At 41.5% G+C, this 22,212-nt stretch overlaps 1 protein-coding gene across 2 annotated transcripts in view; it reads right to left on the bottom strand.

Moving 5' to 3' along the window:
- The window catches only part of BEND5 (BEN domain containing 5), a 352,434-nt gene that overhangs the window by 85,905 nt on the left and 244,317 nt on the right, over positions 1-22,212 (bottom strand). For both annotated transcript variants that reach the window (XM_049879235.1, XM_049879234.1), the window contains exons 7-8: positions 7,950-8,102; positions 4,913-5,075 (exon numbers count right to left, since the gene is read on the bottom strand). In XM_049879235.1, the coding sequence (XP_049735192.1) occupies positions 4,913-5,075; positions 7,950-8,102 (316 nt within the window). The remainder of the gene's footprint in view (positions 1-4,912; positions 5,076-7,949; positions 8,103-22,212) is intronic.

Here is a 22,212-nt window from a genome sequence, read left to right on the forward strand (position 1 = left end):
GGAATCACTGACTCTTAAGATTCACCAAATAGCAGGATTATGGGTTCTTGATGTCATAAATTTATCTAAGTGTGGAGTTATATCACTTTAGATTTTCGAACTTGAAAAATCTTAGTATGTCAGAACTGAAAGGGACCAGAGTAGTGATAGAGTCCACATATAATTTCATTCCACAACTCAGACAGGCAGGAATTATTAGATATTGAGGCTAAGAGATGGGACAAGGCTTGCTGAAGCCACCCAGTAGTAGTGGTAGAGTCAGGATCTGAACCCCAGTTGCTGGCTTCAAAGCCTGATCATCTGGCTAAAGACTCAACCAAAGAAGGAGAGCCATGGAGCTTGTATGAGGCTGAGAGAAGTGGGAACAGAAGGGTTATTTGTTGAGTACCTACTAGGTGGCAGGCAGTTCCGGGGGATTACAGATACATCGCATCATTTCATCCTCCCAATAACCCACAAAGTGCTTATTATTTTTATTTTACAAATTGAAGAGATAGGTTCAGAGTAGTGAGGTGACATAAGGAGGACTTGTGGCACAGTGGTTAAAGCACTCATCTACTAACTGAAAGTTTAGAGGTTTGAACCCACCAGTTGCACCATGGGAGAAAGATGTGGCAATCTGGTTCTGTAAAGATTACAGCCTTGGAGACCCCATGGAGCAGTTCTAATCTGTCTTATAGAGAAACTATGAGTCAGAATCAACTCAACAGCAATGGGTTTGGGTTTTTTTAGTGTGGTGACCAGCCCAAGGTCACACAGCTAGGTATGCTTCAGTGACTGTGCCCACTGCCATATTTCCCTGATACAGTGGAGAAGGGAAATCAGAGAGGAAAATTCTAGCAGTATTTAGCTAGTGCCTTTCCAGGAAAAAAAATCAAGCTGACAGACACATGTGTGGAGAAGTGGACCCTACTGTGAGCCGGGGTGAAATATCCTTCAGGATGCCTACTTTTCCCAGCCCTTCCCTGATCTCACACTCACCCAGCATCCTCTAGTTCACTAACCTGGCTGCCACATACCCTGATACTGGGAAGGGGGTACTCTGGATGACAGACATAAGTGACTCATCATGGGAATTGCGCATTCCCCACTGTTAAATGGTGTTCTGATGTCAAAGCCCTTAACTGTGGCAACTCCATCAAGGCCCTTTGCCCCATTAGTCCTACTTAGGCAGCCATTTATTTGTCTTTTGCTCTAATAGCCCTGTCTACCCTCTTTAACATAAATGTAGGTCCTCATTCATACTCATATAAGCCTTTTCAATGTTTTAATCAATTTTCACTTAATATTTCAAGTTTACACTATACACTGACATACATTTGACTGCATCACAACTCAGTGAGATTAAGTATTATTATGTTCTACTGTTACAGATCAGAAAATTGAGGCTGGAGGAAGTTATATAAGTTGTCCAATGCTGCACATCTAGTTAGTGGCTGAGCCAGGATTCAAACCCCGGTACATCTGAATCTAAAATCTGTTCTATTTGCATAATACCATGCTTTTTCATGGATATCTCTATTTAATTCCCATAACAAGGGTTAGAAAAGTATGAAGGTCCTTGGTCCCTTTTTAAAGGTTAGGAAGCTCACCTCACAGAGGTTAGAGGACTTGCTAAAGGGTGCTCTCTGGGATGAGGTCGGTGCTGTCATCAGAATCCAGATCTCCTGACTCCCAGTCCAGAGGACACTTTCTCCCAGACCATATTACTATTCCCATCAGACCATGTAATTTCTTTCTCTGATGGGGACATGGAGCCAGAAGCCAACAAAGATCACAATCTGTTTGCCTAACATCTCCCACGTATAGTCCATTCACCCTTAACTCCTTCAAATCACTAGCTCCTGTTCTCCAATGCCACTCCCATCCAATTAATTACCAGCTCTTCTCAATACCAAATTCTTAATATTCCACCAGGGTCTCTGGGTAGCACAGATGGTTAAGGTGCTCAGCTGCTAACCAAAAGGTTGAAGGTTTGCGTCCACTCTATGGCACCTTGGAAAAAAAGGCCCAGTGATCTACTTCAGAAAATTTACCCATTGAAAATCCTATGGAGCACAGCTCTACTGACACGCTTGGGTCACCATGAGTCAGAATCAACTCATCGGCAACTGGTTAATATTCTACCACAGCCATCAGTCTAGGCCTGAGTCATCTCCCACCTGGATTGTCGTAACTGAAATATATCCTCGCCTTTAGGTTTAGTCTATTCCAATCTCGTCTTGCCACTGCAGCCAGAGTAGCTTTCCACCCCTATTAAAAACCCTTCAATGGTTCTTCGTGGAATTTACAGCCAAGTTCGAATTCCTTACAGCCCACCATTTCAGTCTTACTCTTGCATCCAAAGTCCTTCTGCCTTATTGGGCCACTTACAGCTCCAGTTTCCTCCCTCCCCTCTGTTTCTGCAATGTCCTCCCACCAACAACCCGCCCAGCCAAATATGGTTAATTTTTACTCAGTCTTAAAAACTCAGCCTGGATGTCATTTCTGCTGGGAAGCCCTCTCTGACATCCTAAGACTGGGTTCAAATTTCCGTGAAAAAAAACATTTTTGTCTTCAGTATGTTTGCTGCTATATGCCCAGTGCCTAGGACTTTACATGGCCTAGAACTTTACATGGTAGGCACTCAATATATTTTTGTTAAATGAAAATTTCCCATAGCTTTCTGTAATTCTACCACCACAGAATGTGTAATAGGTATTATGATTACCTCTTTCCGTTTCTGCCTCACCAAGTACACTGAAAGCTCTGTGAGTCAGGAACTGTGACTTCTTGTTTCGTATTTTATCCCTGGTGCCTTGTATGATTCCTGGTCCATACTAAGTGGTCTGTTTACTTTTATTGAATGAGGGTGGGTGTTGATGGGAAGAAACTATGGGCCTGGGCTAAAGGACAGATAGTCTACTAAGAAACGCATTTACTTCCAGCACAAAAGCATGTCAGAGCTACTGAGAAAGGATAGGGCAACCCGCCAAAATTGACATTAGAAAACAACCACAAGCTAAGTGCAGGCCTCCTCTGGAGGGACCCATGTCTCATCATGGATAAGGGTTGCAGAATCCCCTTTGGCGAACATGCTCAAACTCCTTTTCTTCCTAGTAAGTCCCTCTACCTCCTCTGCCACAATTTTATGGAGGTGAAAAGTAGTCATAGCGTGGAATGAGATGTAAGCGTGTATCGCTGGAGCTAGGGGCTCCTGGAGAAGTCATGGGCCACACATCATCCAGTGGGAGGGACAGGATGTCACGTAAGAGATTGCCAGGACTTTGGAAACCGAGGATCCTCTGTCTCAGAGCAGAGCCTGCTCCTTGGCCTTGCTGAGCCAAGTGGTTATGAAAGCGGATTTCAGAGCTAACTGTCTTGGTCTCTGGTGACTGTAGAGAGGGGGCTCTCCATTCTTATCATGATCTGTCCAGGGCTCTACAGGGCCTGGAACACTTCTCTAATACCTGGCCCAGCTCCCTTCCTGATAGAGCCTTCACCTGCCTCCTGTATTCCCAGCAAGGAACTGAACTACCTGGAGCCACCATACCAGGCCATGATGGGCTGGGTGGACCTGGCATAAGTCATGCCCTCACCAGAGGATGTTTTCCTGCACCGAATGATGGGGACTCCTTACACACTCACCAAGCATTGAAGAAGGGCTAAAAAGAGCACCTCCATTTCCGGGGAGAGAGAATTTGCATATATAGGGAGTTAATTTCATCCTTATTCTTTCTCCTCCCTTAATGATAATTCCTTCTCTGAGAAAACCAAGTATTAGGAAAGGAGAAATGGGTCAATCCAAAAACAAAAGGATGAAGGAAGGCAGAATCTGTCACTACCCAGAACAATTTCTATACAGTAGATGGGACCTGGAATCCTAATCTCATGACCTTGAAATTAGAATTACCAAATAATCCCTGAAAACTCAAGCAAGCAAGAAAGTTACGCTGAATTTCATCATGACAAGCTTGGTAGTTTTCAGAGAAATTTGGTGAAGAAACTAAGAGAAAAAGCAACTTGGCAAAGAAAATACAAAGGCAGAGAGAACAATGCACAGAGGATGAGAGGAGAAAGACAAGAGAGAAGAAAGGAGGCAAAGAGGAGAGATGAAGAGAAAAGGAGGATGGGAAGAAGAGAGGAGAGAAGGGAAGTAAGAAGTACGGATAGAAAGAGACAGGACAGGTGAGGAGGGAGAGATGGAAGGGAGAGGAGAGAGAGTGAGGGGGAGAAGAAACAAGGAAAACGAAGAATAACGAAGAGAGAAAAGAAGATGAAAGAGTGAGCACACAGGAAGACAGAAGAAAAGAGAAAACAGTTTTATATTTACAGGGCTAGAAGGAACAGTCAAGATCATCAAGCTCTTCCCCAGCAACCCTGGGGCTGGTCAGCTAGCCTGTGTACTTACATACATACCTTAGATGGCAGAATACACCCTCCCTCACGAGAGAGGGGAAACCATGGTGGCATAAAGGTTAAGTGCTATGGCTGCTAACCAAAAGGTCAGCAGTTTGAATCCACCAGGCACTCCTTAGAAACTCTATGGGGCAGTTCTACTCTGTCCTATAGAGTCACAATGAGTCGGAATCCACTCGACAGCAATGGTTTTTTTGTTTTCATGAGAGAGGGGAGGGGAGGGAAAGATGAGAGCAGCATAAGTTATAGTTTGGCTTTGGGTCCAGGATGCCTGAGAAGACTGGGGACCTAGAGCAGAGGCAATTGTGTGTATATGGGGTTGTGGGGTGGAGGTCAGTACAAAGGGCAGGAGCAAGCAGGACAATCCAAAGATCGCGCCACCTCCATCCTCAACCCAAAGTCCCACCCCTTACCTGAGCTGAGGACCTAATTTTTCACCTGTCATGAAATTCTGTCAGACCTGGCAGCTGGATGGGGGCTGGCCCAGGGTTTAGTGGGGATCTGTCAAGGATACAGGCTTCCTCAGTGTAAGGCACAGCAGCCGTGGTGCCCCCAATGATGTAGCTGTAGAAGGAGACCTCAAGGGTGTAGCAGTAGGAAGTGTGGTCCAGGAGTCCACCGAGGAAGCGACGGCCTGTTCCCGCTTTCACGGCATCCCGGTTAAAGGATGTGCTGGACTGTAAAAGACAGAGTAGAAGGGGAGAATTAGAGCAGGGCACCTGCTGGCCATTGATTCTTCAGCAAATCTTACAACATCTCTGGGTCCCAGGTTCCTCATCTGAGGGGTGGGACATTAATCCCATTTTTACTGGATTATTACAGGAACTGATTAAAGAAACATAATTCAATGAAAGCATCAGCAGAGTCCTTCGTGCACAGTAACTATCATTCAACAAATGTTTAAAGAGAGTTGATTTGGAATGGGGACAGGTGGAGCAGAAGCAGTGGATGGGGAAAAAGAAGCAACTATGTTATGATAATCAGAACTAAAATTTGTGCAGTGCTATGTTATAATACTCTTTCCCATGTAGTATTTCATTTAGGATTCAAAATAACTTCTTGAAGTGGGTGTTATAATTGTGCTTCTCTATAGATGAATGTTGTGGATTACATTGTGTCCCCCCAAAACAGGTGCTGTAAATCCTAACCTCTATGCATGTGGTAATAATCCCATTCAGAAATGGGTCATCTTTGTTACGTTAATGAGACAGGATTAGTCTAGGTAAATCAACTTCTTTTGAGATATAAAAGAGATTAAACAAGCAATTGAGAGAAACAAAGATGGCAGCAGAGAGGTGCCAAGCTATATGAAGACTGCCCAGGAGCTGAAGGTCAGAAGAGACAAGGACCTTCCTCCAGAGCCAACAGAGAGAGAAAGCCTTCCCCTAGATTCAGTGCTCTGAATTTGAACTTCTGGCCTCCTAAACTGTGAGAAGATAAATTTCCGTTTGTTGAAGCCATCCACTTGTGGGATTTCTGTTATAGCAGCACTAGATGACTAAGACAATGAAGAAACGGAAGCTCACGGAGATGGAGTATCTTGCAGCTAGTAAGTGAAACAGCATAGGTTTGAATCCAGGACCAACTGACCCCAGACACTCAATGCTCCATCACCATAATTTTCTTCCATTAGGGATGACTGAACTCATGCCTATTCCTTCACCAGGGTGTCAGTAACACCCATCACAGTGGATGGAGAGAGGGCAGAGAGACAGCTAGCAAGTCAGAGTCTCAAGTACTCTAGAGTTTCAAAATATGTTCTAGCACCTACCGATTATGTGATATTAAGCAAATTGCCTTATTTGTCTCGGCCTCTGTTTCCTCATCTGTAAAGTGTTGATAATAACGTCTCTTTCACAGAGTTGTGAGGGTCACTTCACTTGAGGTTAAAGGGGCATTCCATGCTAGCCAATGGAAATTTAAGTAATAAACAGACTGTGGGTTTCATAAAACAATGTGTCTTATTCAGCAGGAGATAAAACAAGAAGTGAAAGAAGAAGGAGAGAAAGAAAGAAAACAGCAAAAGAAGACAAACATATAGAGACGATGAAACAGATATGTATGTATATGTATATGTATCTTATAAAGGAAATGATCAGAAAATCACAGAATATTACATCTAAATGGATCTTTAAAGTCCTTGTAGTGAAATCCAACTCTCTCTTTTATAACATGGGCACTGAGGACCAGAGAAGAAGGGGGTCAGAGATCAGACTAGGATGGATGGCCATGACTCCAGTCCCAAGCGTGTAAGAAAGTGGCAAAGCAGGAATAACATCAAGCAAGCCCAGAAATAAAGTTGCGGGACTGTGCCATTTTTTTAGACCCTGGGGACCTCCTCACCACTGTCAGAGTCTCTGGGGCCTATGACCCACTCTTCCAGGGAACTTGGACCCAGACAGCCAGTCTGCTGTGAAATTGCAATGGTTTCACAAAGACATGGCTGCACAACCTGTAGAGATTCCTAAAGAGACAAACATGGCTGTTTTTATCCTAGTGAAGCTCCAAATGGGGAAGCTGCCTTCTTTAATTCTGCCACCAAATGCTGGGTGACCTTGCACCAGACACTCATTTTCTCTGCACCATAGGTGCCTCTTGGGCATAATGAGGAGGCTGGGTTACGTGATTTCCCAGTCCCCTTCCTGGACTGGCATTCAAAGATTCCAGGATTTGAAGCAGATCTTATCACATGGAGAAATTCATCATTTCCACTAATGTCCAGGCCTGAAGCAATGGGCAGGTAGTATTCAGCTCATCAGCTTCAGAAATTGCTATGACCTTTGTGGGCCTCTTCCACTTTGGCCACACGGAAATAAGAGGCCCCAGAGATCTGGTATTGAAACAAAGGAAAATGTACAAAAACTCTCTCCCATGTCCCCATAAAAAAACTACATGCCAATTCCCTCCTTATCTTCTCTCCTTGCTCTTTCCAATATTATTTTTTGCTACCAATTATTCTAACCCCCACCCTACAGTCTCCAATCTTCCTTAACATGTGTCTAGGGTTTGTTGAGCTCTTTACTGCTTGCAAAGTACTCTTATAACTATTGTTGCATTTGTCCTCTCAGGAAGCTATGATGTAGGCAGGGCAAAAAATTATCACCCACAAATTACTGACAAAGAAATTCAGGCTGAGAAAGAGTCATGGAGGAAGAAAATGGTGGGCGTAGGACCTCCTTCAGCAGACATGCTAAGCTCATACCAAACGAAATGAGCTAGGTTCAGCCCCTGGGGCAGGGGCTGGCATGTGGGAGGTGCTCAGTGAGTTTCTTTTCTTTGTTAATACTGGAGTCAGATCAACCAAACAAATGCCAGCTCATAAGACAGGTCAGACAGAACAAATGTTACCTTTTCAAAGATTCTCTCTCCCTGACTAGTGATGAGCTACTGGAGGGCATGGACATAGCTTGTTTATCTCTGTCACCCACGCAAGACCTGGCCCAGAATAGGTGTTCTGAACTGAGCGACAAGAAAGAGAGGGAGGCAGTGAGAGGGCAAGCACAGGGGGTGGGTGGAGAAGAGCTGGGGCTGGCAGAGAACTCTTGACTTACGTAGGAGAAGTCCTCAGCATTCTGGCAGAGGAGCTTGGGGAAAACGGCCTGCCTCTGGAACCGTTCCTCGTCCTCAAAGATGTTGCCGTACATGAAGCCATTCATCATGGTGGAGTGGGCGTGGATGTCAATATAAAACTCCAGGCTTGTTTTCTATTGAAAGAAAGGATAACAAATGAGAAGTCCGGGATCACAGAGCTTGTCTTAAAAGAATCAGAAAGTGTACATACACACACACACATTTCCAGAAGTGGGTCCTTTCCAGCTGGTCCTATGTGTCAGCAGATCTAGCAGCCATTTGCAATGTGAATAAAGCGGTTTAGCCTGGTGAAGATCAGTTTAGCACCATCTTCCCCCAGTGTCTGAAAGCACCACCGTTAGCATTCTTTTTCAAAGGTCTTTGGGAAATGTGAGATATTTGGGGAGTTAAGTCGTAATCTTACTTACCCAGAACAGTTAATGCTTTCAGGACTAAAGGAAAATTAGCAGAATTTTCCTTCTCCGATTAATGAGAAATCCCCTCCAGGCAACATAATTGTATTTACATTCGGCCTACATACATGGTTTTGCCCCAGCTCTGCCATTTCTAGCTGGGGGCCCTAGAATAAATCACATCTCCACTTTAAGCCTCAGCTTCCTGACCTAAAAAATAGGTGTTGTAATTTCTACGTCAGAGTTATAGTGAGGATCAAGCTACAGCTATAATAATTACTGTCATTTGCAGTATATCTCATGCATGCCAGACATCATTTTGGGAGCATTACATATGACATCTTAGTTAATTCTTTTATTTAACCTCATTCCATGATGCCCCCCCTTCTCCCTGATAATTTATAAATAGTTCATGGAAGAAAATTTGTAATCCGTAAAGATGATGTCGACTAGTCTTTCTATGTTCTCTACTTATACATGTTCAAGGCACTTTCTAGCTTTATACAGTTTTAATTAGCTCAGTGGGCTCCAGCATAACAATGATTGTGAGGATGGCACAGGACCAGGCAGTGTTTTGTTCTGTTGTACATAGGGTCAACTATGAGTCGGAACTGACTCAACAGTACCTGACAACAATAATTAGCTTTCGCTTCCAACTTTAATTATTTGTTAATGTTTTCACCTATGAGCAACCTAAAGGTAGGGGGACTGTCTGTAAACAGCCCAGTGCCTACACACGAAAGATGCTCAGTGACTATATTCAGAATGACTAAACAAGTGATCCCAGAGGAATATATCCTAGATACTATAACAGACTGGCAAGAATTGGGGATATTTTTAGGCCATTAGGTCTCCAATGTCCCTCAAATCTTATCTTCTCTTCCTATATACAGTAAAACTTGTGAAAGCCAGAATCTGTAAGGCGGAAACCTGTTAGAGGAGGAAAACTCAAATATTTTCCACTAAAAGGAGCGATAGAAAAGTGGTAAGACTGTACCCTGTCAAAGATGGAAAACTTGGGAGACCCAGAAAAACAAGGCAGCCCCACTGAGTTCTGGCTCTCACAGGTTTTCACTGTATCAGCCTAATTTATATCTATTAATCCTTCCTAAAGGTAACAAAGGCCCTAAATGGGAAAGGGACTTGTCCAAACTCATGGCACTAGCAGGGCTAGAGCCAAGGTTTCCTGATCCCAGCACGATTAAATTGTCCTCATCAGCGGCCAACATTAGCAACAGTCAGGCATATCCTGGCCACTTTTCCAAAAAAAAAAAAAAAAAAGGCACTAGTTTTTTTTTTTTTTTTTTTTCTAGCACATAGTCCTGGGAAAGAAGAAAAGTCTGAGTTTAGAAAAATTCTCCCTCCTTGGGACACTTGCAAACGAAGTTAAAACCAAACGAAAACCATGTTGTTTCTAGAACGTGGGCTCAGTGACTGTCATTTCATTTGCCTCAGAGTTGGAGTGAAAAATTATGTCTTGCTGAGCTCCCAGTGCTCTGGGTAGCATAAGCTGTCTTTGGAGAGATACAAGAAGCACTGCTCTGTGTGATATTAAACTCATCATTTTCAGTTTTGGAGGTGGAATACACAATGATTCAACAGGAGCCCTATAAAAGTCATCTTTGCAATTTTATTTTCTTCAATTGTCTGTCTTTTCCTCTGAGCTTTTGATGAGCTGCAGAGGAAAGGAGGAGGTAGAGAAATGACTTCAGAGATGTATAAGGAAAAACTGCAATTTATATCTCTGGATGTTGGAGCTAGAGAGGGCCTTAGAGGCCAGCTTCTCAGACCTTTTGGAATCAGCCCTGAGTGAAAAGGCTGCTTGCTTAAAGCCAGTCAGCAAGTAGCGAAGAAGCAGGAATTACAGCCTGGCTCTTCTGATAAGCGTTCTGGTGTGGTTTCTACTACCTCATTCTGACACCTGGCAACTAATATAATTTCATTTTTAATAACCAGCAGGTGAATTAGATGGATTTCTTCACATGGTACAAAAATCAAAGGTATGAAAAAATTTTCACTGAAAATTTTCCCTCCCATCCCTGTCTGGTTTTTATCCCTGTCTCCAGTCACCCAGTTTCACTCCCCAGAGGCAACTAACGTTATCAGGTTCTCACGTACCCTTTCAGAGCAAACTTATGCTATAAAAGTAAATATTCTTTCCCCCAGCCACACACACACGCACACACACAAATGGTAGCACACTACACACACTACTCAGATCTGCTTTTTTCTCTTAATATATCTTGTAGGTGATTCTTTCTCAGTACATAGAGTTACCACATTCTTTTTAATAGCCATATATGAACTATTGAATCAGACCACTACAGATGGACATTCAAGTTGTTTCTAATCTTTTCCTGCTACAAAAATGTCTTAGTAAATGATTTTGTATACACATTATTTCACACATACACAACTATCGGTAGAATAAATTCCTAGAAATGGAATTTCAGGGCCCAAAAAAAAAATTTTTATTTTTTTTATGTGCATTTCCCATTTTAATAATTATAGACAAAATGGCCTCCTCAGAGGAACCAGTTTACACTCCCAGCAATGGACAGCAGTGCCTCTTCCTCGACTACCTTGACGTGATGTAAGAAAACTTTGATATTCACCAATTTGATGGGTGAGAAATGATATAAAAGATTAGTTTTAGTTTGAATTTCTCTTATTATTATTATCTTTTATTATATAATTGAGCATGTTTTATATGTTTGAGAACTTTGCATTTTCTTTTCTACAAATTCATATCCTTTGCCCATTAAAAAAAAATGGGTTGTTAGTCTTGAGTTTTTGATTTGTAGAAACTATATATTAGATAAGTTAGTCTTTATGTGTGATATAAAAATTATTATTTTGACTCAATTTGTCATTTGTATTTTGGCTTTACTTCTACTAGTGCTTTTTTCCATGCAGAAATTTTTAAATATATCGTTAGATTTATCAGTCTTTCCTTTTGTGGCTTTTGGGTCTAATTCTTTCTTTGTTTCTTCTGTTGTTTCATTTTTTACATTTAAATATTGTGTTTGTCTGGATGTAGGTTGTGAGGCAAGGATTAAATTTTATTTTATTTTTATAGATAACAACTAATTGTCCCAACACCATTTATTGAATTATTTGGCTTTTTCCCACTGATTTTAAAAGTCATCTTTAGCATATAAAATTTTTTGTAAGTATTTGAGTTGATTTTTGAACTTTCTATTCTATTCCAACCATTTATATATTCGTGTGTAAATACCACACAGTTTTAACTATTGCAAGTTTATAATAAATGTTGTGGATTGAATTGTGTCCCCCTAAAATATGTGTCAACTTGGTTAGGCCATGATTCCCAGTATTGTGTGGTTGTCTTCCATTTTGGGATTGTAATTTTATGTTAAAGAGGATTAGGGTGGGATTTTAACATCCTTACTAAGGTCACATCCCTGATCCATTGTAAAGGGAGTTTCCCCAGGGAGTGGCCTGTGCCACCTTTTATCTTACAGGAGAGAAAAGGAAAGGGGAGCAAGCAGACAGGGGGGACCTCATACCACCAGGAAAGAAGGACTGGGAGCAGAGCGTGTCCTTTGGACCTGGGGTTCCTGCATGGAGAAGCTCTTAGACCAGGGGAAGATTGATAAGAAGGACCTTTCTCCAGAGCCAACAGAGAGAGAAAGCCTTTCCCTGGAGATGACACCCTGAATTTGGACCTGACACCCTGAATTTGGACTTCTAAGCCAACCAGACTGTGAGAGAATAAATTTCTCTTTGTTAAAGCCATCTACCTTTGGTATTCCTATTATAGCAGCACTAGATGACTAAGACAATATATTTTACTATCTGGAGGGATTCTTGTATTTTTATATGATTTTTATAAGCTTGTTTACTTTTCCCCCACCCCTAAAAACTCTTGACAATATTTTCAATATTTGTAATACCACCATATTAAATTGACAGGATAATCTAGGAAGAATTGATTTTTATGACTTTGAGCCTTCCTATCTAAGAATATGCTTATCCCTGTCATTTACTCAAGTTTTATTTTGGGTACAGCAGGAATTTGTGTGTGTGTGTGTGTGTTTCCATATAGTCCTTGGACATTTATTGTTCATTCTTAGACAATTTATCTTTTTTATTTGCTGTTGTAAATATGATCTTTTCTTTTATTAAATCCTCTTACTGATGGCTATTTGTATAAAGACTTTTGGTTTCAGCATATTGTTTGTTCTTAGACAACTTCATTAATTCTATTATTATTTGTTATAATTTCTCATTGGATTTTATTGGATGTTCATTTGTTAAAATATTTACCAAGTACCTTATATAGGGTCACTATGAGTAGCAATCTGACTCGATGGCAATGGCTTTTTGTTTGTTTATTTATTACTTGTCATACTGTTCTAGGCACTGGCCAGGGAGTATTCTAGGCACTAGTGATATAACACTGAATGAACAGAATGGATAAGCTCCTTATGTCAAACAAGACAATTAAATACATAAGCTGTCAAGAGGTTTTAATCCCATAGAGACTGATAAAGCAGGGTAAAAGAACAGAAAGTAATGGTACTGTAACAACAGAGACCTGAATGCAGTAGGAAAGGGAGACTTGAAGATAGCAGGCAGAAGAGTATTCCAGGTAGAAAGAGAAGTAAATGCAAAACTCACATGTTCTTGGCATGTTTGAGGAACAGCAAGGAGGTGAGGATGCCTGGAGAAGGGGGTGAATAAAGGGGACAGTGTTTTCCAGGTATATAATCTTATCATTTGTACATAATAATTTTATCTCCTCCTTTCCAGTGTTTATACTTCTAATTTATTTATCATGTCTAATTGCATTGGCTCAAACCCCATTGCCATCAAGTCTATTCCACTCATAGTGACCCTATGGGACAGAATAGAACTGCCCCATAGGATTTCCAAGGAGCAGCTAATGGATTCAAACTGCCAACCTTTTGGTTAGTAGCTGTCATGGACTGAATTGTGTCCTCCAAAAATATGTGTATCAATTTGGCTAGGCCATGATTCCCAGTATTGTATGATTTTCCACCATTTTGGTCATCTGATGTGATTTTCCTATGTGTTATAAATCCTATCTCCATGAAGTTAATGAGATGGGATTAGTGGCAGTTATGTTAATGAGACAGGACTTAATCTACAAGATTAGATTGTATTTTAAGCCAACCTCTTCTGAGATATAAAAGAGAGAAGTGAGCAGAGAGACATGGGGACCCCATACCACCAAGAAACAAGCATTGGGAGCATAGCATGTTCTTTGGACCAGAGGTCACTGTGCTGAGAAGCTCCTTGACCAGGGGGAGACTGATGACAAGGAAATTCCCCCAGAGCTGACAGAGAAAGAAAGCCTTCCCCTGGATCTGGCACACTGAATTTGGATTTCTAGCCTCCTAGGGTGTGAAAGAATAAATTTCTCTTTGTTAAAGCCATCTACTTATGATATTTCTGTTATAGCAGCACTAGATAACTAAGACAGAGTAGCCAAGCTCTTAACCACTGTGCCACCAGGGCTAGTACCCCCAAAACAATGTGAAAGGATTAGTTAATTTCTAGGATCCTTTCCCACCATGAGAGTCTAAGGATGGGAAATAGAGTAGATAAAGGTCGAGATTTAGCTGAATGGGGTCTGAGTTTGAGGCCTTTCTTTTTCTTCTTCATTACACACATTCAGCACTTTGCTGCAAATGCCAAAAACAAATACTAATACCAACAATATCCTGATCATGCTTTGTGCCTAAATTGTTTTTACGAGCTTGTGTTGGCCCATTTAGAACAAAGTACAAAAAAGCCCTGGACAAGAGGAGGGTTTCTAGTTCTGGTTTAATGTTAACATAATATGTGGCCCAGGGCAAATAGCATGTTTTTGCTAGGTCTCAATTTCCTCATCTGTAGAAGTGGTAGTTGGGTAAGATAGAGGAGATATGCCTTCTGTAATGTTTTCTTGATTTCTCCTCACTGTCATTTAAAATAAATCCCTGATTCTCTATGGTTTTTTGCTTGAGCCTTGATATTAGTACTTGTTACTGTATGCCTAATCCATCTGATAAATCTATATATGTCTGCCTATGAGCTCCTTAAGGACAGGGATCCTGTCTGATTCAAGTCCTCATTGTCTCTTACTTGGTCTACTACAACAGAATCTTAACTGGTTTCTTTCCTGCTTCAGATTGATCTTTTTTTAAATGCAAACAAACCATGTCACTTCCATATGGAAAACTGTTCTAGATGGTTTTCTATTATTCACAGGATATAGCCCAAACCCCTTAAAATGTTTTAAAAGGTCCTGCATGATTTGTTCCTTGCCCCCTGTCCAGTCTCAGCTCTTGCCACTTCTGGTCTGATATTCTACACTCCAGCTACACAGAGGTACCTGGAATACCTTGAACCACTATACTTGTAACTTTTGTCTCTACATTTACACACAATATCTCCTCTGTCTAGAATGCCATTTCTCTAGTTCTATACTTGACTGGGAGCCCTGGTGGTGCAGTGATTAAGAGCGTGGCTGCCAACCAAAAGGTCAGCAATTCGAATCCACTGGGCCACTCCTTGGAAACTCTATGGGGGTAGTTCTACTCTGTCCTATAGGATTGCTATGAGCTGGCCTCAACTCGACGGCAATGGGCTTGGCGGGCTTGGCATACTTGGCTAACTCTGACCCAACCTTCAAATTTAAGGTAAGAATTGGAAAGATGCTCACTGATCCCATTTCTTGTTCCTAGGTAACGGAAGACATTTCCCAGCTTGCCTTGCCAATTGATTGGGATCATATGGGATGTGAGTCAAGGTGATAACGCCACTTGTAGGCCTGGTCGTAAAACTCGTAAACAACCACACACATTTTCTCTTTCCTTTCTGCATGGAAGCTACTTATTAAAATGATGGCATCACAAAAGGAAGAAGCCTATGTCCCTGACTTAACACTTGGAGCAAAATGGCCAAGAAGTCACCTGACAAGCACCTGAAGTGATGTGCGAGAGAAATGAGACTTTGCTGTATTAAGTCACTGAGATTTGAGGATTGTTTGTAATAGCAGCTGATATTATTCACCCTGACTAGCACAGAACACCAGTTCAAAAAGCCTTATTTTATTCCTCAGCCTGAGTTAACAGTGTCCTCTATGCTCTTACAATTCAAGTTATTTATCTCTCTCATGGCACTTACCATGTGGCATGGTAATTCTTTGTTTATATCCATCTCAATGAAAATGTGAGCTCCTTGAGGGCAGGGATTATATATTGTTGATTTTTTATTTTTAAATCCACAGGACCAGAACAAGATGTGGTATATAAAAAAAATATATATATATATATATATATATAAAAAATATAGTAGGTTATTATTAAAAGTTTGATGGAGAAATAAATGAGAAAATGGATTGATGGGAAGATGGATGAATTAAATCAATGAATAAACAAATTTAAGTTTTTCCAGCAGTCAAATGCAATGATTTTCTGTGGCCATGTCAGAGCAAGGAGTGTGTCACTAATGCAGAGCCCTTAATTACAACTTAGAAATAAAAGTAGAAGGGGTAAAAGCATCTCTGTTCTTCCAAACATAAGAGCCTTAATTAAAACCAAGTGATGAAGGGCTGTCCCCTTGCCAGCAGCCAACAGCTCATCCCGCAATCAAGGGCCTAAAAAGTAAATTAAAATCAGTGCCAATAAAATTAAAACTACCTTGGGGCATATTTGCAACATAATTTAGTGTGGAGTTTCTTTTCTCCTAGACACCAGGGAGGAAATGGGTTTTCTTTCTACATTCTGAACTGCTTCCCTGCTTTACCCCTCCTGGCACAGGGCAAAACCTGGCTTGGTGCTGTGATGTGGTACCAAATCCTTCACATTTGGGCAGTACTTTAGAGTTTACTGAAAACCCTGGTGGTGTAGTGGTTCAGAGCTACGTCTACTAAACAAAAAAGGTCAGCAGTTCGAATCCACCAGGCGCTTTTTGGAAACTCTATGGGGCAGTTCTACTCTGTCCTATAGGGTTGCTATGAGTCAGAATTGACTCGATGGCAATGGGTTTGGTTTTTTTGGTTTTTAGAGTTTACTTAACATGTTCACATATTCAATCCAATAACTCAGGAAGGGTAGAGGTGTTTATCCCAAGTTTGACGATAGAGAAGGAACTGAAGCTTAGGTAGGAATGATGGTGAATTGAGAGGGGTGAGCTTTATTTTAAAGAAGGCGGAGCTAAAGCTCAGAGATTAATTGCTCAGGGTTATACAGCAAGAAGTAGCAGAGCTGGGACCAAACCCAGGCCTCTGGCTACAAAGCCATGCCTTGGTTCCCGCTGTGTTCTCGGTGACCTTGCAGTCTAGCAAGGCGATTCTTACACTGCTCACAGAAAGGCTTAAAACTGTGTCACTACAGAGATCTATAACCTGTTGTCATCAAGTCAGCTCCAACTAATGGCGACCCCATGTGTGTCAGAGTAGAACTGTGCTCCATAGGGTTTTCAATTGCTGATTTTTCAGAAATAGATTGCCAGCAATTTCTTTCAAGGCTTGAACTGCCAACCTTTCCTCATAAAAAAGGACCTTTACATTGTTTTGTTCCATTGTTTTTGAAGAAGTAGTCCTTAATTTTTTTGAAAACTCACTTCTGCCTTAGAACATATGCCCTGACTTCCAGAAACAGCACTTTCCATTTTGAAAAACAGACAGGGAAATATTTTGGATGATAACAAAAAGAATTTTTGCCTTTTTTTTTTTTAAAGATTTTTGACTTTCTTATCTGAGGCCTGTGGGGAAAACAGAGGTGGAGGAAATAAGAGCTTCCTGGGGTAAATCTCAGCTTTATGGGGAGTTGTCTGGAAGTTCTTTGCTCCCCCCATCCACACCCATCATCAATGCCTTTAGGACCTCTCAGTGCTGTCAGTTCAGAGACAAAGGAAGGTGCATGGGTATTGCCTTACTGTGAAACCAAAACCCATTGCCATTGAGTTGATTCCGACTCATAGCAACCCTTTAGGATGGAACAGAACTGCCCCCATAGGGTTTCCAAGGAGCAGCTTGTGGATTCAAACTGCCAATCTTTTTTGGTTAGCAGCCGAGCTCTTAATTGCTGTGCCACCAGGGCTGCTACTGTATGGCAGGCACTCATTAATTCTTCCACATCCCTTTGAGATTGAAACATCATTTACAGATGAGGAAACTTAGGAACAGAGAGATTACTAAGTAACTTGCAAGGAAGCCCCTAGATCGCATAGGTGAAACTGGCAGAATCCAAGCAGTCTGGGTCTACGATCCATGCTCTTACCCATGACACCATTAAAAGGTGCTGGCATTTATTGAGCATTTCCTATGCATCAGGTGTAGTATCACATGTATGGCCGTATAACAATCTTACGAGGCAGGTACTGTTACCATTGTATGAGGAAACTGAGGCTAAGTACTTCAAGTGATAGAACTGATATTTAAACTTGAGCTTTTCTGACCTAGGGCCAAGCTCTTCATCTCAGAATTACTCAGCCCCTACATCTGTGGTCTCTCTGGGCTCAGCAGGATAAACTTCAGGACAAAGTAAAGGGCGAGAGTAATGCTATATAGTGGAGAAATGCGTCAGAAGCAGCAAGGAGGGGAGGAAAAGCATATTTTTCTACTTACAGTTGGTCTCTTACAATCTGAGTCTACTTAGAAGTGAAAAGTAAAATCTGTATGTAAATAGAGGTATTTCTCCATTTCCACCTTCTAAGGACCCAGGAAGAGGCAGGTCTAGCCTGGCAGGAGGGAGCCTTCCCTTGCTTCCATTTCTCTCCTTCACTTCTGTGTGTGCATGATGGGGGAAGGTAGTGGAGAGAGAATGGAAGCTCTACAGAGGAGTTTCTGAGTGCATAACTCCTGACCTCCGCTTCCTACTAGCCATATCAGTGACTAGTGACACCAGTGATAACTATGACAATGATGATGGTGACAGAAAAAGAATAGTCACGGGGGTAGCACAGTTTTGGGGTCTGGGAGACTTGGCTTTAAATGTCAGTTTAGCCATAGTTGAGCTTTATGACACATACAAGTTACTTTCCCTCTCTGCACCTCAGTTTCTTCATCTGAAAATTGGGGATTATAATCCCAATTTCACAGCATTATCAGGAGGTTAAATGAGGTAACTGGCATTCTGCTTAGCAAAATGTCGGGCAGCTTATATACTCTCAATACTTTCTGTTCAATCATACAATGATGCTCTGTGCAGGTGCTGTGCTTGGCACTGGGGAATAAGGACCTCCTGAACTCAAAACTTTGCAAGGAAGATGGATATTTTATAAGTAATTGCATGTGCAATGACAGATTTGAAGGGGATGTGCAGGCCTCATGTCAGCATAGAGTTGACATGGGATTGGGGGCTCAGTTTACATAAATGTGAATTCCTTCTTATCCAATAGGAAATCTATTGACAATAACCACCATTTTGCACATTTATATAAAACCAGTCACACCAATTGGCTCATTTGCTTCTCTCAACATCCCACTGATGTGGATAAGATCATGATCTGAATTCCTCAGAAGAAGCTCAGATATTGGTTTGCCAAGATCTCACAGCAAGTTAGGGGCTGAACTGGGATTCTAACTTGTATCTCACTGCCTCCAAAACCTCATCCTTAGGGGTCACCTCACATGGCCATTTCTGCATGAAGGGTGAACCTACATACAAGTTGAAAAGCCTGACCTTCCCTCAGGAAGTCCCAGTCTGAGCTGGAAGGCAAGCCAGAATATGTTCTCAACTATGAAGAGGATTGAGATATAATATTTAAACCTGTGAGAACTGAGGGTAATTTTAATCTGATAATTAAGAAAGAGGACTAAGTTATAATATTTAAGCCAGTGAGAGATGAGGGTCTTCTTAACTTGATAATTAAAAGTTAATGTTGCAAAAAAAAAAAAAAAAGTTAATGTTGCTTCATTACAAATCATAGGCCAATGACACTAGGGTATTCTCATTACCTGGGAAAGCCAGGGGAGTACTAGGAACTTAGTAAATACGAGTATTTGTGGGCTGAACGATTGGGGATATCTACTGCAGGAGGTTGTTAGCTGATCTGGAGAAGTAACAATATACCTGTCTTGGGTTGGGTTCTGGAGAAGAGTCAAACTAATAAAGTGTATAAATATATATAAAGAGAGACTCATATCAAGGAAATGTCTTATCCGGTTGTAGAGGCTGAAATGTCTCAAGTTCATGGGTCAGGCTCCTGATTCATGTAGCTGCAGGGGCTGGTGAACCCAAGACTGGCAGGCAAGACTGTAGGTAGGTTGCTAGCTCAAGTCCCAAAAACCAAAAGTCAGACAAGCAGGAGCCAGCTGCAGGATCCAGAGTGAGCAAAAGCCCAAGAGCCCTACCAGAAAGTCCACCTATATTGGATGCAAGCCCCACCCCCAAGGAAACTCCCTTTCAACTGATTGACCACTCACAGCAGATCCCATCATGGAAGTGATTCCATTGTCATATGACTGCCAAACTACATAACTGCCAAACTACATAACTGCCAAACTACTGAGAATCATGGTCTGACCAAGTAGACACACAACTTTAATGATCACGGTTATCTATCCACTGAATTAAAAACAACCAAAAACCTATTGCTGTCGAGTCAATTCTGACTCATAGCAACCCTATAGGACAGAGTAGAACTGCCCCATACGGCTTCCAAGGAGTGCCTGGGTGGATTTGAACTGCCAACCTTTCGGCTAGCAGCCAAGCTCTTAACCACTACACCCCCAGGGTTTCCTCCACTGAATTAGGGGTTCAGTAAATATTAATTCCTTTCTGCCCAGGTAACTCATCTTGGATCTCCCACTAACCTGCTTTGTGACCTTGGATAAGTTTTTTATCTCCTTTCTGGGCCCCAATTTCCCCATCTAGAGAATGGAATTAGTGACTTCTCAAAGCCCTTTCCACCAATACGTCCCAAGATTCTTATATCCTTCAATAATCTTATCTTCCTGCTTTGCATTGTTTTTCTTTTTCTCCCTCCTGGGCCCTCTAACTGAAGACAGATAGCCTTACCCACTTTATCCTCTTCAAGACCCAAATGCAGGGTCCTTTTCCTTGGCATTGCCCTGTGTGGAGAGCCAACTGCAATACCATTTCCTCATGTTAATGCAACCTTCCATTTGGTAGAGTACACAACACTGTTTTTCAAAGATGTATAAAAGGATGCCAACATTTCATGCCATAATTATGTATTTTATCCTGCAGAAAAATAAGATAGTTTCTATTTTATTCAGTGTAGGTGCCTAGAGGAAAGGAGGAAAGGGGATGAAAGGTACAGGCAGGGATCCTATCTTTTTTCTTTTACTCTTTCTTCCTCTTCCCTCTATTCCTCTCTCATTGTCCCTGTTCCTTCTTGCTACTTATCTCTTCTCTCTCTTCATTGCTTCTCTTCTTCTGTCCCCCCCTTTCCGTATTCTGTTTTTACAGTATGGTGGCAGAAGATAGGCAAGGAAACAAATGAGAGTATATAAGCCTCAGGTGTTATGAAAGATATATGTCGAAATTGAGTGAAGGTCTAGATGAAAGAACCATCAATTTATCGGGTGGTCAGGAAAGATTTAAAGATGAGTAGGTATTCACCAAGAGGATGATAAAGAGAGGAGCCAGCCGCTCAGTGGAGAGAAGAACATTTTAGGTAGTGGAAGCTGTGTGAGCAAAAGCACCAAGACCAAAACCCACCCGGCCCTTTAAGGGAATGTAAGATGTTGGCATGGCTGAGTGAAGGGCATGAGAGGGTGGTAGTATGAGGAAAAGAACCAAGGAGGCTGCACAGATCTGTGCGTGGAAGGCTGTGTAGGCTACTAGGGAGTCAGGACTTTTCTTGTAAAGTAGAAAACAGACAGTCACACAGGTGTTCTGTGGAAGTGTAACACGATTACATTTGCATTTTAGAAAAGACTGTTCTGGGGGTCATAATGAGAAAGAATCAGAGTTTATAAGACTAAAAGGCATGTAGAATAGTAAAGGCATGTTTGCTACAGTCCAAGCGAGAGCTAACTGAGAAATGGTAAGGTTTTGAATTCAAGTAAGGGAAGGGAGGATGAGAAGGGAGGGTGAGTCCTGTTGTAAGGTGGGATTGTTAGTGCTCAATATGCTACCTAAGGAGATCAAGTTTCGACCGATGCCCAGATTTCTGGCTTGGGTGGCTGAGTGGATGGTGAGATCATTCACTGAGACTGGGGATGTCACATCTTTATAAGTTTGAGTGTGATGTTTGCCTCCTAGGTACTTGTCCTTGCTAGGGTAAGATGCTATCAGATATTCTATGATCTTAGTTATGATGCTGTGATTCAAACAAGTTGTTTTTTTCCTAAATGTGGCTATTTCAGTAAATGGGTTTTTTTTTTAATGGCTATTTCAGTAAAAGGAACATGTTTCCTCCATTTAATCATGTGTTTTGTATAAAAATAGAGCTCTTTATTAAAATAGTTAAGCATAATCATTGAACAAATACTTTTTAATAGGATATAAAATCAGAGTAAGAGATAAGAACAAACAAACAAAAAACACCTAAATGTACATAATCAAACACCTGGGCATCCTACTATAACGTAAATAGAATGAGGGCAGAGGTTTTGTCAAGGGTATTAGTTTTCTACAGGCTTTCACTCCCTCAGAAAGGAAGACTTGATTTTTATGACTGTGTCACTCAGCCAGAAAGCAGAGAGAGGTGAGGGAGCTATTGTGAGAACTGAGAAAGAGTCGGACAAGGAAGTATGGGTAACAAACCAGGCTTTATGTCTTGATTTGAAGGAAAGTCCCAGAATAGTGCAGGCTTCTTTATCCACATTTATGTTAAAGCCCTTATCAAAGTCAGAATGAGTTTGTGGCTTCTCTGGTTCTTT

This window comes from Elephas maximus, chromosome 3 (genome assembly GCF_024166365.1).
Source record: "Elephas maximus indicus isolate mEleMax1 chromosome 3, mEleMax1 primary haplotype, whole genome shotgun sequence".
Taxonomy (NCBI): Eukaryota; Metazoa; Chordata; class Mammalia; order Proboscidea; family Elephantidae; genus Elephas; species Elephas maximus.